This window comes from Bos taurus, chromosome 25 (assembly GCF_002263795.3).
Source record: "Bos taurus isolate L1 Dominette 01449 registration number 42190680 breed Hereford chromosome 25, ARS-UCD2.0, whole genome shotgun sequence".
Taxonomy (NCBI): Eukaryota; Metazoa; Chordata; class Mammalia; order Artiodactyla; family Bovidae; genus Bos; species Bos taurus.
The window spans coordinates 34,874,475-34,889,815 of NC_037352.1; the positions used below are offsets into that span (position 1 = coordinate 34,874,475).

At 47.7% G+C, this 15,341-nt stretch overlaps 1 protein-coding gene across 10 annotated transcripts in view; it reads right to left on the minus strand.

The window, feature by feature from the left end:
- The window catches only part of CUX1 (cut like homeobox 1), a 349,421-nt gene that overhangs the window by 171,294 nt on the left and 162,786 nt on the right, over positions 1-15,341 (minus strand). For all 10 annotated transcript variants that reach the window (XM_024985277.2, XM_024985276.2, XM_024985274.1 and 7 more), the window contains exon 3: positions 13,860-13,907. In XM_024985277.2, the coding sequence (XP_024841045.1) occupies positions 13,860-13,907 (48 nt within the window). The remainder of the gene's footprint in view (positions 1-13,859; positions 13,908-15,341) is intronic.

Below are 15,341 nucleotides of genomic sequence, written 5' to 3' on the forward strand. Positions count from 1 at the left end.
GCTAAAGCCTCGGGCTCGGAGTCAACTTTGCCAATGTTATCGCTTTACTAATTTGTTCTAGAGTTCTTTGAGCTCCCTTTTTCTGCATTTCAACTTCATTTCAACAAACATTTCCCAGGCACCTACTGTGTGCCAAGGCCCTGGGAAACCAGCCCAGAGCCCTCTGTGGCCTTGTTCCATGGCAGGGTCAGCTGCTGCACCCTCAGGGAGCCCCACGTCCAAGGGCACCTGACGCGGGTCCTCCGGCAGAAGCCAAGGTAGGCTGGGGAGGGCCTGTCGCACGCGGGTGCGCGCTGTAAACATCCACAAACTCTGCCGATGGTTACTGAGAGGATGTTAAAAATAATTATCTGCTGAAAATATTAGATTTGCTCTGGATTGTTCATTACATACAATGGCTTAATAGGACTTTTATTGAATAGCTGCAGAGCTCTGGGCCGAAATCAATTTGCCGTACCCTCGGAATCTTGATGTATGCTGTTGACTTCCCCAGCGTGCAGCAATTTGTAATAGCTTTGGTGGGCTGTTGTTTTCAAAGCTCCAGCTCCATCACAAGCATTTATTTCTGACCACAAAATTACATTTATTCAACAGAAAGCAGCTCCGGGTCTTTAAGAGGTTAACTTCTGGAGCGCTTGGCGGCGGTCCAGCCCCGGCCCGGGCGCGGCGGGCGCGATGGCACGGGCAGTGTGGTGGCGGTGGCAGCAAGCGCCGGGCTGGAGGCCGTGATGAATGGGCTGCTGAGCGCGCCCCCTCCACATGCGCTCGGCTCGCTCCCTGGCTTCCATAGATCACGGGCTTAGCCTCAACGTATCTGACTGAAATTGAATTTGGCTTCTCTCTCAACCGTTCATTTCCTATGTTATGCAAGGTTATATCCTTTTCTGCATGAGCAGAACCAAACCAGCTGCAGCTTTGCAGGAGAAAATGTGTTTTCAATTAGGAAGCTGGCCTGAATATTGAACCGCAGTCCTACTGCTCCCCTAATTGAGCCATCATGGAGTGGGCCTACAGGAAGATGCCGCAGCCACCAGGCCGTTGGGTGTCAGCAGAAGAGAGTTAAAACACACTGTCATCGTCCCCCTGCCATGACTATGACCATTGCCACCACAGTCACCCCACTACCAGGCACGTAGAGAGGCCCAAGAGTCCGAAGATGGCTGTGCTGGCCGAGAAGGAAGTTCCTCTGGAAATGAGACAGGACAGCAGCTTTTGCTGACCTCCAGCCAGAGCCGGTCGTGTCCTCAGGGTGCCCGGCCCACCCTGCACTCACCTGTTGAGGACCCTGGGCCGCGAACCGGCAGGTGTCTTTGATGCCCTCCAAGTGGGGAGGCTGCCTTATTTTTCTTTTGGGTCACTAGGAACCTGGGGCAGAGCCTCAAACACAGGACTTGGTGAACGAGGAAAAGGTGAGCAGAAGGGGATTTCAGCTGAGAATAAACACCCGCCTCAACCTGCTTGGTCTAGCAAAGAGGGCAATATACAGTCAGGGAGAAGACGCAGGTCCTCAAAAGGAAAAAGTTAGCAACGGGCTGAGGTGGTGTGGAAAAGGAATGAAGGAGGCCAACTTTTAGTTCAGTCTTAAAGGATGGAAATGATTTTTATAGGTGAGGAAGAGCAAAAGGTTATAATAACGGAGGCCGTGCCTTTAGGAAAAGGGCAGAGGCAGGAAACCACAGGCATGTTCGGGGACAGTAAATAGACCAGCCTGGTAGGAGCAGGAGCCAAGGACATGACGCCTGGAAATACATTTTAAAGCTAAATCATGGAGCTGCTTACACATGGATCTGAGGTGCTTGAGTGGGCACTGAGTCCCAGAACCTGATCTAGAGGAGCTGCCCTTGGGGGACACCTAGCCTGTGGGTCTGACAACCAGTCATGCATTAGAATCAGTGGGGACTTTGTAAAATGACAGATTCTTAGCAAACTCCATCTCTGCTGCATCTGCGGAATCAGAACCTTGGAGGGAGGAGCCTGGGGAGCTGTATTTCTGGAAACATGTGGGTGCTTCTCAGGCAGCCAGTTGAGCCATCTGAAGACCATCTTTTGGGAACCATCAGTCTGGTCCAATCTTCTCGACTACCAGCCCACCCGCTGGTACTTAATGTGGTACTCGCTGAGTACAGGCATGATGGGGACATAAACATGTGTGCCACACACAGTCCCTACCTCTAGATTTCAGAAGCATGAGACTTAGTATAGGGCCAGTTAAACTGTGTTCCAGTAACTTTAAAAAAAAAAAAGGGCAGAATGTCTTTAGGCTCAAAATCACAAGACAGATACAAATGAAGCTCTACCAGAGGTGGGGAGGGGTATTCTGGAATGACTCAGAGGCCTTGGCATTTGGGTTGGGCCTTGAAGAATGGGGTAGGAGCTGATGACACCCCTGACAGGTGGTCCTCTGGCCTTTGTTTGAACACTCCCAGGAATGGGAAACTCACTACCTTGGATGGCTGTGCGTTCCATTTTGGAACAGATAGAGTTGCTGGAAAATGTCCCTCTTCTGTTCTGCTGCTGACACTCAACCCACGCTTCAGGTCACTGAGTCACAGCAGATTTCAGAGTCCCAGGGCTCCCTGCCGACTACCTCGGTTCAGCCACTCACTTTACAGAGGAGCAAAGTCAGAAAGAAAGAGGCCCAGGAGCCGCCTGAGGTCACAGGAGACTGAGCGGCAGCACCTGGGCCAGCGCCCAGGGCCTCTGACCCCCTGCAAAATGCTCCTGGGAGAAAAGCACTTGGACACCCTGGCTTTATTTAGCCCTGGCCTTTAGATCTGGACACTTAAATATATGACAGGGCAACAGACCCGGGCCATGGGCCACCCCTGAAACTCTCAGTCACTTTAACTAACTCATGAAACAGTTATCCAACTTAATCCACTTCATCTTTTTTTTTTTTTATTAAATCTGTCATACAGCCCTCCAAGTATGCACAGTCCTTTGCTTTCTGTGGTGCTTGGACTTTTTTGGACGACAGCCTTTCAAGGCAGCTTTCCCTTGTGACCTCTGAGGTCCCACCCACCCGACCCCGACTGGCTGCACAAAGGGTCTGCACACAGTCATGGATATTTACGTCTGTGGGGACCAGATCAGACACAGGAGGAGCTGGAAGGGGGGCTGGAAGGGGAGGGAGCCCAAAGCTGTGTCTGCCAAGCAATTCACACTAAATGGACACCAACTGTCCTTGTCGAAGACCAGGGAGTTGACTGAGACGATGGAGGGGCAGAAGGCACTGCCTCCCCGCTCCCCAAGCACCACCACTGGAGAACACGGGCTGGGGGGCCAGCAGCCCAGCCCCGCCGCTGTCACCTGGGTGACGGTGGGTGCTTTGCTTTTCCCCCCTCTGGGCTTAGCATTGTCATCTGTGAAGTGAGGCTGTTCCTTCTACCCACGTGTCCAGTGGGGACCTGGTGCATGCTCCCCGGGGCCAGGAATGGGGACACAGATGAGGCCAACACAGGTGGGAAATCTAGAGAGTGGCGAAGTGAAAACTCACACGCACCGAGCGAGGAACCCTGAACAGAAGAACAATGCGCGACAAGAGGACAGCAAGGGGGCCTTGGTTTGGACCGACTGTCAGAGGAGACCACTGTGAGGGCTGGCACCTGAAGTGAGCCTTACAGGATGGATAGCAGAGGGCTGGGCAGGGGCGCTGGGAGGCAGGCAGCGGCCTGGCCAGGGCACCCCAGCGGCTGAGGGCACCTGGAGGCCCTGCAAGGCCATAGGCAGGGAAGGACTGAGGCGCAGAGGAGAGGTCACGGGGGATGAGGGGGCGGTAAGAGTGGAAACAGAGATCAGTTAGGGGACCACTGCAATGGTCTCCATGACAGATGACACAGCTTCGGACAAGCACATGGGAGGTGACGACAGTGTTCTCTGGAGGAGGGAAGGAGGAAGCAGGGGTGTGGGAGAGAGGAGGTGTCCCACAGTGATCCCCAAGAAGGTAAGGGCTGGAGGAGGAGGGAATTTCAACAGGTGTGAGCCGGAGAGGGGAGGTGGCTGTGGGTTAAGAATTCTTTCCTGTAGAGAACTGCAAGGTCATGTCACTCAGAAGGTCTCACAGGAGCTGGAACTCCAAAGAGAAGACCGAGTTAGAGACACCTGAGTTTTCAGCAGACAGATCCTCAGAGATGATACAGCAAAGACGGCCATTCTTCAGAGGTCTGAAGGAAAGGGAGGAACAGCCCAAGGAGACTGAAAATCAACAGGCAGAAAGGTGAATGGAAAACTCAGTGGGCAGAGCATCACGGGATGTCAAAAGAAGGGGTTTTCAAGAGGGGTCAGGTGGGCTGAATGTTGCTGGGGGAAGTGAGCTGAGGACTAAAAGCGTCAAGGGAGAGAGGGGCAGAGGCCAGACCCGGTGGGTGTGTGCCCAGGATGGACAGCTCTCTGGAGAAGCCTGGCTGAGAGGGCTGGGGGACAAAGGAATCTCCCCTTCTCCCTCCCTCCTAGGATGGCACGTGCCACCACTTGTAGGAACGCTGCTGAGACCATCCAGGAACTCACAGAGACTGAAGGCACAGCACAGGGGGTCCCTGCAGGACTGTAGTTCCTGAGAAAGCAGGAGCTGGGCTTCAAGCCCATGGGAAGGGGCACCTCCCCCTCACAGTGAGAGCCAAAACAGAAGATAGGTACAGCTTTGGAGATCCAGTGCTCAGTTGCTCAGTTGTGTCCAACTCTTTGTGACCCCATGGACTGCAGTCCACCAGGCTCCTCTGTCCGTGGGATTTCCCAGGCAAGAATGCTGGAGTGGGTTGCCATTTCCTCCTCCAGGGGATCTTCCCGACCCACGTCTGGACCCATGTCTCTTACGTCTCCTGCATTTTGCAGGTGGGTTCTTTACCACTGCACCACCCAGGAAGCTGGAGATCTAGTGACAAGAAAGGTAAGAGCAGCAGCCACTTCTTGGAATCATGAAGGCTGGGCGAGTGTCCCACAAATGCCATTCAGAGCATCCTCGCAAATGTTGCATTTATGCAAAGAGGTGGGAGAAAATAATATCTAGCTTCTGATATGCAAGAATAGAATTATGGAGCTACTGCCTTGTAAGCACAGTTCTTTCTTTTGGAGAGAAGTAGTTCATCCTTACAAAAGAATACATAAATCATAAACAACGAAATGGACACCTGTAAGGGAGGACATTCTTACAATCTTGGAAACCTCCTCTGGGCCTGCATGCAGTGAACTCCATTCTGGACTTCCTGTTTAACCTTTTCATTGTGCTTTTATTATGTAGTGATAAATCTGTGTCCTTAAACAAACAGCCCGGTACTGCACGGTTTTGTGTTTCACTCACTTTCCCCTGCTGTGTTGTATTCCACTGTGTGACAACACTCTTTACTTACTCTTCCTGCTGCTGATGGAAAGCCGGTTGTTTCCACTTGTTTACCATCTGCAAACATCCCTGAACTTGTTTCCTGGGGCACATGTTTACATTTATTTAGGGCGGAGGATACCATTTATACCTGGGAGTGGAAATCTTGTGTCAAAGTACATGTGCTTCTTCAGCTGGAGAATCTGATACCAGACTGGTTTTCAGAAAGGTTACACCCATTTATGATCTTATCTGGACTTTTGAATTTTGGCCAACATGGTAGATGTGAATAAGGGGCATTTAAATGATTTAAATGCGGATGGTGACTTCAGCCACGAAATTAGAAGACGATTGCTCCTTGGCAGGAAAGCTATGACAAACCTGCTGCTGCTAAGTCGCTTCAGTCGTGTCCGACTCTGTGGGACCCCATAGACGGCAGCTCACCAGGCTCCCCCGCCCCTGGGATTCTCCAGGCAAGAACACTGGAGTGGGTCGCCATTTCCTTCTCCAATGCATGCAAGTGAAAAGTGAAAGGGAAGTCGCTCAGTCGTGTCCGACTCTTCGCGACCCCATGGACTGCAGCCCACCAGGCTCCTCCGTCCATGGGGTTTTCCAGGCAAAAGTACTGGAGTGGGGTGCCATTGCCTTCTCCGATGACAAACCTAGACAGTGTTAAAAAGCAAAGACATCACTTTGCCAACAAAGGTCCATATAGTCAAGGCTATGGTTTTCCCAGTAGTCATGTACGGATGTGAAAGCTGGACAATAAAGAAGGCGGGGTGACGAAGAGTTGATGCGACAAAGAGTTGATGCGTGCCGCAGTCCATGGGGTCGCAAAGAGGCAGACGCGACTTGGTGACTGAACAACAACAACAAAATTATTTTAATTTGCATTTTCCTGATTATATGGTTAAACATCTCTTCATAGGTGCATTGACTGAATGATTTTCCCTTCTGAGAGTGCTGTTCATGGTTTTGTCCATTTTCCTGTTGAGATGTTTGTCTTTTTCTTTTCCTTTTTGTTTTTTTAAAATTTATTTTTATGTATTTGTTTTTGGCACATGGGCTCTCCTTTGCTGACCCAGAGCTTTCTCTGGTTGCTGTGAGTGGGGACTGCTCTCCAGTTGTGGTGGCTTCTCTTGTTGCTGAGCTTGGGCTCTAGAACACAGAGGCTCAATAGTTGCGGTGCCTGGGCCTCGAAGCTCTGGCACGCAGGACCCTAGTTCCTAGACCAGGGATTGAATCTGTGTCCCCTGTATTAGCAGGTGGATTCTTAACCACTGGACCACCAGGGAAGTCTCATGTCTTTTTCTTATTAACAGGTAAAACTAAATATATATATATATATATGTATATATATATATATTTTTTTTTTCCTGAATACTAATCCTTTGTCAACTATGTGTGTGGCAACTGTCTCCTCCTGGTTTGTGTTGCGGCCAAGGACACCCCACATAGGACTGGTTCATGCTACGGCCTGAGGGGGCAACATTCACATCAGGGGCATTTGACTGTTATTATGAAAAAGGTTGAGATAGGTTTGAATCTTTGTGCTGATAAGTTTCCAACAGATAATGAAAATGTCTTTCATTCTTCATTTTCATTTTTCCCTTTCCTAGTTCGAAAACGATGAAACTGAGCTAGCAGCCCGGGGTTCACCTTTCACTTTATTTAGGCTGTCTTTCCACGGGGAGAAAAAGGAAGCTTTTACTTTAAAATTTTAATATAGTCAAATGTAACAATGTTTTCCTTTATGGTTTTCTGTGTAAATATCCTACATAGCCCCAAATCATCATATTCTACATTTTCTTCTAAAAGGTTAAAGGGTTACCTTAAGTCTGTATCTGTAATTTGTGTTTGCATATGATGTGAGGTAGGGATCCAATTTCACTTAATTCCATAAGGATAACCAAAGGTCAGGAGACCGCTTATTGAAAAGCCCACCCTTACCTCACTCATCTGCAGTGCCATGTTTGCAATATACTTGGCTTCTGTATGTGCACAGGTCAGTTCCTGATTTCTTTACTATGTCCCACGGGTGTATTTATCTGTACCTGTGCCAATTACTGTAGCTCTGATAATATGGTAGGGCAAATTCTCTGTCTTATTCTTATTTACTATTATCTTCATCATTACTGGGCTTCCCTCATAGCTCAGTTGGTAAAGAATCCACCTGCAATGCAGGAGACCCTGGTTCGATTCTTGGGTTGGGAAGATCCCCTGGAGAAGGGGTAGGCTACCCACTCCAGTATTCTTGGGCTTCCACTGTGGCAAAGCTGATAAAGAATCCACCTGCAATGCGGGAGACCTGGGTTTGATCCCTGGGTTGGGAAGATCCCCTGAAGAAGGGAAAGGCTACCCACTCCAGTATTCTGGCCTGGAGAATTCCATGGACTGTACAGTCCATGGGGTCGCAAAGAGTCGGATATGACTGACAGACTTTCAGTTTCACCATTATTGACCATTTGCTCTTGCATATGTAAATTCTGGAATCAGCTTTTAAGTTTCATAAGAAATACTGCTAAAATTTTGATTGAAACTACTATGACTCTCTATCGTCAATTTGGGGAAAATTGATCTTTTTTTTTTTTCCTAAGATTTTTTGATATGGACCATTTTTAAAGTCTTTATTGAATTTGTTACAATATTGCTTCTGTTTTATGCTTTGGTTATTTTGGCCCTGAGGCATGTAGGATCTTAACTTGCCAACTAGAGATCAAACCCACACACCCTTCATTAGAGTGAAGTCTTAACCACTGAACCACCAGGGAAGTCCCTGATGTTTTTAATAATAGTGGGAATTTCTATCCTTGAATACCTTAACTCTCTACATTTAAAATATTCTTTAATATTGTTCAATAAGAACATTATACTGTTTTCCAGAAAGAGTTCCTGTGCATTATTATATTTATTTCTAAGTATCCTTTACTTTTTTCTTGCTATCTGCAATGGTATCCTTTTTCAGCTTGCTTGCTATTGATGCAGAGATAGGCAATTACTTTTGTATATTGATTTTGTATCTAGCAGCCTTGTTAAATAATTGAGACTCACTTGAAAAATGACAGTTTTATTTCTTCTGATCCAATACTTGGACTTATTTCTTTTTCTTGTTTTCCATGCTAGCTAAGACTTCCAGTACAACGTTAAATAAAAGTGGCAATAGCAGGCATTTTTGTCTTGTTCCTGATTTTATAGGGAATGTTTTTAACATCAATGAGTATGATGATTGACGTAGCTTTTGATAAATACCTTTTCCCAGGTTAAGGAACTTCCCCTCTGTCCCTGCTTTGCTGGTAGGTTTGTTTGTTTGCTTTTAATCATGAATGGATGTTGAAGTATACCAAATTCTTTTCCTGTCACACTTGAGATTTTTCCATTTTAATCTGCGAATGATATTAACTTGCCTTAATAACTCTGTTAAACCAAACAGATTCTTGGGATACATAGAGCTTGACGGATTCAACTTACTAGTACTTTTTAAAAGACTTCTGTTTATTCATAAATAAGACTGGCTTTAATTTTTCCTTTCTTACACTGTTCTTGTCTGGTTTTGGTATGAAGGCTACGCTAGATTCATAAAGTGAGTTAGGAAGTGTTTTCTTTTTCTATTTTCTGAAGGAAAAGAAGTTTTCCTATTTTGTAAAAGAACAGAACAGTTCCATGAATGGTTGATAGGATTCTCCCATAAAACTGTCCAGGCCTTGTGGGAATATTTCTGCAAGTTACAAGGCTATTTGGGTTTTCTACTTCTTTAATCAACTTTGGTACATCACAGTATTCTAGAAATTTGTCCATTTTGTCTAGGTTTTAAATTTTATTGGCATAAGACAGATCATAACATTCCCTTATCTTCTCTTTAATCTCTCTGTGCTGCAGCTGCGAAGTTGTCCTGTTTTTATTACTTACCGGTTTTTTTCCTTGACTTAGGAAGGTGGTTTGTTTCTGGTAGTAGTTTGTTTCAAAGAATCAACATTTGGGCTGCTTCTCTCTCGAGTCTTTTTCATTTTCATTCATTTAATTAATAAAGTGAAAGTTGCTCAGTCGTTCCCGACTCTTAGAGACCCCATGGACTATACAGTCCAGGGAACTCTCCAGGCCAGAATACTGGAGTGGGTAGCCTTTCTCTTCTCCAGGGGATCTTCCCAACCCAGGGATCGAACCCAGGTCTCCCGCATTGCAGGTGGATTCTTTACCAGCTGGGCCACCAGGGAAGTCCATTTTAATTTATATAATATTGTTAATTATATTTTAAAATTTCATTCTTCCACTTTTATTTGAGCTTATTCTATCGCACTTTTATAACTTTTTAAGCTGGATGCTAAGCACATGCATTTTTAGTCTTTTATTTCCCCTCTAGGATAAGCAACTAAATTAGTTCTTAAGTGGAGTTTCCTCCCTGAGGACACAGGTTAAGTATCTAGCTCCCCTACAGCCAAGAGGAGTAGGGCTTTGAGCCAGTTCCTCACCCCCTAGACCTCTGTACGAAGACCCTTCTCAGGGAGAGGAGCAAGGAGCCAGGGCAGACCATTTGGAAGACTTATCATTTTCCTAGAGTGTGAACATCACTTCACTGAAGGGTCTGTCTGAATTACTGGACTAAACTAAGCCTTAAACTGGACTGATACCCTTACCCTGCCCCTGCCCAGCCGGGCTTATGAAACACAAATCTAGGTATTAAAGGGAAAATGTTAGTTGCTCAGCTGTGTCCAACTCTCTGCAACTCCATGGACTGTAGTCTGCCAGGCTCCTCTGACGATGGGATTTCCCAAGTAAGAATACCGGAATGGGTAGCCATTCCCTCCTCCAGGGGATCTTCCTGACCCAGGGATCAAACCTGGGTCTCCTGCAGTGCAGACAGATTCTTTACTGTCTGAGCCATCAGGGAAGCCCAAAATTTAGGTATGCTGCTGCCGCTGCTTAGTCGCTTTTAGTCGTGTCTGACTGTATGTGACCCTATGGACTGTAAATCACCAGGCTTGTCTGTCCACGGAATTCTCCAAGCAAGAGTACTGGGGTGGGTTGCCATGCCCTCCTCCAGGGGATCTTCCCAACCAGTTCAGGGATTGAACATGAGTCTCCTGCATTGCAGGCAGATTCTTTACCACTGAGCCACGAGGGAAGCCACAAAATTTAGGTAAAGCCATAAATAACTATAATTTCAGTATGAGTTAAACTCGATGACTCTGTTATAACAACTATGAATAACCATTATGACTATATGATCCCAAACATTTCCATCAAGGTTAACAAATCATTATTTACTAGTTTCTTCTAAAGGTATTTCTCTAGCATACCTTCTGGGGTCGCTCTCACCTTATGAACAGCAATAGATCCTGGAGAAAGGACAGAGGCGAAGTGCTTTTAAAACTGCCTCCAAGGAAACCTGGCTGTTCCATAGCTTATCAATAACCACTCTGAGAGGCCAAATGTTTTTTGGTTCTCAGTTGCTGCTGGGGACACAATGGCTGGTGGACAGGACAGCACACAGCAGCTGCCTTCACACATTATATAGACGAAAGGGAAACCGATACAAATGGCAGGTGGTCTCTGGCATGAAGACAAGCTCAGAGCACATGGCGGGGGGGACCTGGCCTGTCATCTAGGGCTCAGGGAAGACTCTCCTTGAGAAAGCAAGCCGGGTAAAGAGGGTAAATGCAGAGCGTTTCGGGAAGCAAGTCAGCCGTGCAAAGGCCCAGGGGCTGTCAGTGAGGGCCTGGGCCTGGCGGAGACTTGGGACGGCTATTGATCCTGAGACACGAGGGAAGAGGTAAGTGGACTCTAGAAAGGTGAGCAGTTACTAAGTCACACGGGTCCCACAAACCACAGGAAGGAGGGTGTCTGGATTTACAGGAGAACGAACACCTAAGGGTATAAGCAGCCTCCTGGCCAGGCTAGCATTTCCCATGATGTTATGACACAAAAAAGGAGTGTTCTCGCCGGAACTCTAAAGGCCTCTGTGAATTTCACACTGTCGGAAAACTTCATTTTTAGTTTGTTTGTTTTTTTTCTTCTGGGGATCTCAAGAAAGAAAGCTATCTATACAAATTCTGAGGCAAAGATCATGTTTCACTAACCCGGTACTTTCTTCCAGGGGGAGCTCAGACACCTTGGGATGAACTCTAAGAATATATCCAATAAATAAACTTGTAGCAGCAGACCCTAGAGTGATGGGTATGAGAACAAGCCTGTAGTTACCAGAGAAAGTGGCTTTTTCAAATACCAACGGATCTTGCCCATCTAAGCACCAGGACAGGCTGCCTCGGGCCCCGCCTGCGTGAGTGGTCCCCACGTGCAGTTACTTGCTCCTATGTGAGCTCAGAAACAAGCAGGATTTAGCTCCCTCCACTCAAATCAGCTTATTAGAAAGCACACATTGTTTAATATAAATATAGCAATTAGCAGAGGCTTGGTAGATATTAAGGGTGTTATAAAAATATTTACTTTTCAAATAGCCTTAAAAAAAAAATCAGGCAAATAGGAAGCCTAGATGTCTCACAGACGTTTTAAATGTAATTTATACTGCCAGAACTAAATCTGTCGCCTCATCAAAATCTGGGATAATCTACACAACTGGCTTAGATTCTTTTAAAAAAAAAAAAAAAGTCAATAACAAAGATGAGGGCATGGAGTGTCTATATTAAAAGAGAAATGCAAATACCCCCTAAATGTAATGCAGAGCAGTTATAAAAGATATTTTGGGGGCAACTGGGGAAATGTGATTTTGGGTAGAACATTAGATATTATGAAATTCATGTTATTTTCCCAGCTGTGATACACAGGGTTAAAGTACGACAGTTACAGAAACTCAGTATCATTTGAAATGCCCTTGAATTTAGGAGATGCCCATGCAGCTGAGGGCATAATTGCCTCCACTCTCTGCAACTCACTTTCAAACGCTGAGCACAAGGTGGGGGGGGGGGGCGGGGGTGGAGGGGCGCAAGCATGGCATGACATTCACAGGTGAGGAGTCTGGGTAAAGAAGGCTCAGGTGTTCACTATCCCCCGCCTTTCTACTAATACTTGTATGTAGATTGGAAATTGTTCAGAAAGGAAAAGCAAGCAAATAACAGAAAGAGCACCCTGAGCTATTTCAGCCAGAGAAACACTAAGCCGATGGGTCTCACAAAAGCTGCTGAACAGGTAGAAGGACAGGTCAGGTCACACGTGGGCAGGCGTAAGGTGACGGTTTTACTGAGAACGAGGGTATGGAGATATAATTCTGAGGGAAGGGCAATTCAAGTCCTTCGAAGACCTTAGCTACTGATGTCCTTCTGTGTTTCATGGAGCCAAGCACGGCGGTGGGTGGGGGTGGGGGGGTGCTTCCTGCGGCAGGAAGTTATCAACAGGGAGAGGAGCCCGTCTGCCCGGCTCTCAGATCTGCAAGCCGCCACAGCTGCAGTGTGGCTGCTGCTCCCACACATGTCCCTTGCTGTCCTGCAATCTCCTCTGCAGCCTCTGCTGTCACCTGAGTGCTGAAGAGTCTGCCCAGTGGCAGCCCTGGTCTCCCGCTCCCCAGCCTCCTGCAGGACCATCTGCCTGCCTGCTCTCATCTCTCCTGAACTCGCCCCCTCACCCCCCCCCACATCCTGCCCCTTCCCCAGGCTCTCTGAGAGTTGGGAAGTTGCAGAACACAAGATTTCTGAGATTTCTGAGATTCCTGTTCTTTAGAGCAGGGGTCCCCAACCTCCGGGATCTAATGCCTGATGATCTGAGGTGGAAGTGATGTAATAATAATAGAAATAAAGTCACAATAAATACCATCTCCCCCATCCTGGTCCATGGAAAAATTGTCATCCGTGAAACTGGTCTCTGGTGCCAAAAAGGTTGGGAACTGTCCTCGCAAATATTACAACACTATCATTCCCAGTGGAGAGGCAGAGAGGCAGTAATTCCCCACACGAACACCATTTCTGGTTTTCTGAAATTCACCGAGCGTTCACACAGAGACTGGAGGAGCTGGCGTGTCACCCACTTGGACCACCTGCCTTTTGGTGCATGAGCAGCATTCAGGGTGCACAGGTCTCAGGTGACCGGCCGTGCACCTGCCAGCTTGCTGACCCTTCTCTGAAAGGATTCTTTAGAAAACGTTCCTTCCACCGAGCCCCAAACCACCCCTCATGGCTTCTGCCTGTGAAGTTCCTCTTCCCCCCGGGGCTGTGCACCAAGGCACCAGACTGACGCAGCGTGTCCTTCTGCATAGGAAGCCTTGGGGTGGGAGCCTCAGAACAGCTCAGGGGACCCGTGAGCTCCGAGGCTGGGGTGGGAACAAGCCCACTCCACTGGGGGATGTGTGACATGCCGGCTGCTGCCCCCCAGATTCCGCTGCCCCTTCTGACATCCTGAACCCTGCCTCCCCTCCCACGTGGGCTTCCACGGCGGACTCAGTGGAAACATCACTTTGAGGATTATGGGTTGGTGCGGCTGGGGAGGCTGCCTCTGAGTAAGCACCTGTGCCAGTGGCGCTTACGTGATGAGAACAGGAAGAAAGCGCGATGAATGGGAAGGTGGCTCTAACAGGGGATGTAAAAGAAGCCCAAACGCTTACCTCGCCTTGGAAGCTCTTCAGCAGCGGTGCTACCTGCTTGCGCAAATCCTGGGGCGAGAAGGTGGGTCAGGAAGAGCCATCGGAGGAGAAAAGAGAAGGGAAACATTCATTAAGGTCTCCTAAGAGTTCAGTGCTGTTTTCTGTTACATAAAGCAATCCCGATGCCTCTCCTGGATCATCCCCTCCCTCATACAACACAAATCACGCCAACTGTGCCCCTTAGCTTCAATGAACTCACTCAGGACTTCCCTGGTGGTCCAGTGGCTAAGATTTTGTGCTCCCAATGCAGGGCACTTGGGTTCAATCCCTGATCAAGGAATTAGATCCCAAATGCTGCAATCAGGAGTTCCAGTGCGGCAACAAGCGACCGTTGCATGCCGCAACCAAGGCCTGGAGCAGCCAAATAAATTTTTTTTTTTAAATTTCGGTAACGATACTAAAAAAGAATTTTTTTAAAATTCTCTCTCTCTTTTAGAGAGAGAACTCACTTAAGAATACAACTAGGATTTATTTCCTCTGAGTTCTGGTTAGATACACCTCATTTTGACACAAGTTTTTGCTAGTGTCAGCCTAAGATAATTTGCTTAGAACAAAATAGGGTATTATAATGTAGCTTTGATTTGTTTGTATCTGAAATGGACCTGGGTCACCATCCTGCATTTCAGCTGCTATATCCGAGCACTATTCATGGGAGACAGACGTGAGCCTCTGAGGCTGGGCTCCGCCTCCCAGGCCAGCGCTGCCAACACCAACAGAGTGCCAGCTACCTGTGTGACTTAAGACATTCTACAGCTACGTTCAAAACGCAAAAAGACACAGATGAAATCAATTTCGATTTCACTTCACCCAATATATCCAAGATAGTATCATTTCCTATATAATCAATACAAAAATCATTAACAAGATAGTTTACATCCTTTGTTGATATTAAGTCTTTGAAACCTGGGGTGCATTCCCGCCCACATCTCCATTTGGACCAGCAGCATGTCAGGTGGGCCCTTGTGGCCACATGTGGCCAGTGGCCACCACATCAGGCAGCTGGGGGCTGAGGGATGCACTTGCATGCGCCGATTGGGGCTTGCCCTGGTGACGGGGGTGGAGGGTCAAGGTTGGTGGACCCCTCACTCCCCGACAGCCAGAGGGAGAGGTGAAGAGCAAAAATCAGAAGTAGGAGAATCAGGAGAACACAGATTGAGAGGAGGCTATATCAAGAGGGAAAAGGTATTTGTGTTGAATGTTGCCACAGATACCAGGCCTGAGAACACCACTCGGTGGAATGTCCAGGTAGTGCTGAGTGCAGCTGAGTTGAGTCCCAGGCTGGAAATTGACCTGGAGGGGGCTGAGGGGGATGCAGGTGTGAGGGAGAGGCTGCAGGGACTGTGTGGGGAGGAAGGAGGGGGATGGGGTTTGGGGAGCCCCACAGGGAAGGGGGTTGCAGGTGAAGTTAACGAGTTACCACTTGGAGAGAATCTACATCAGTGA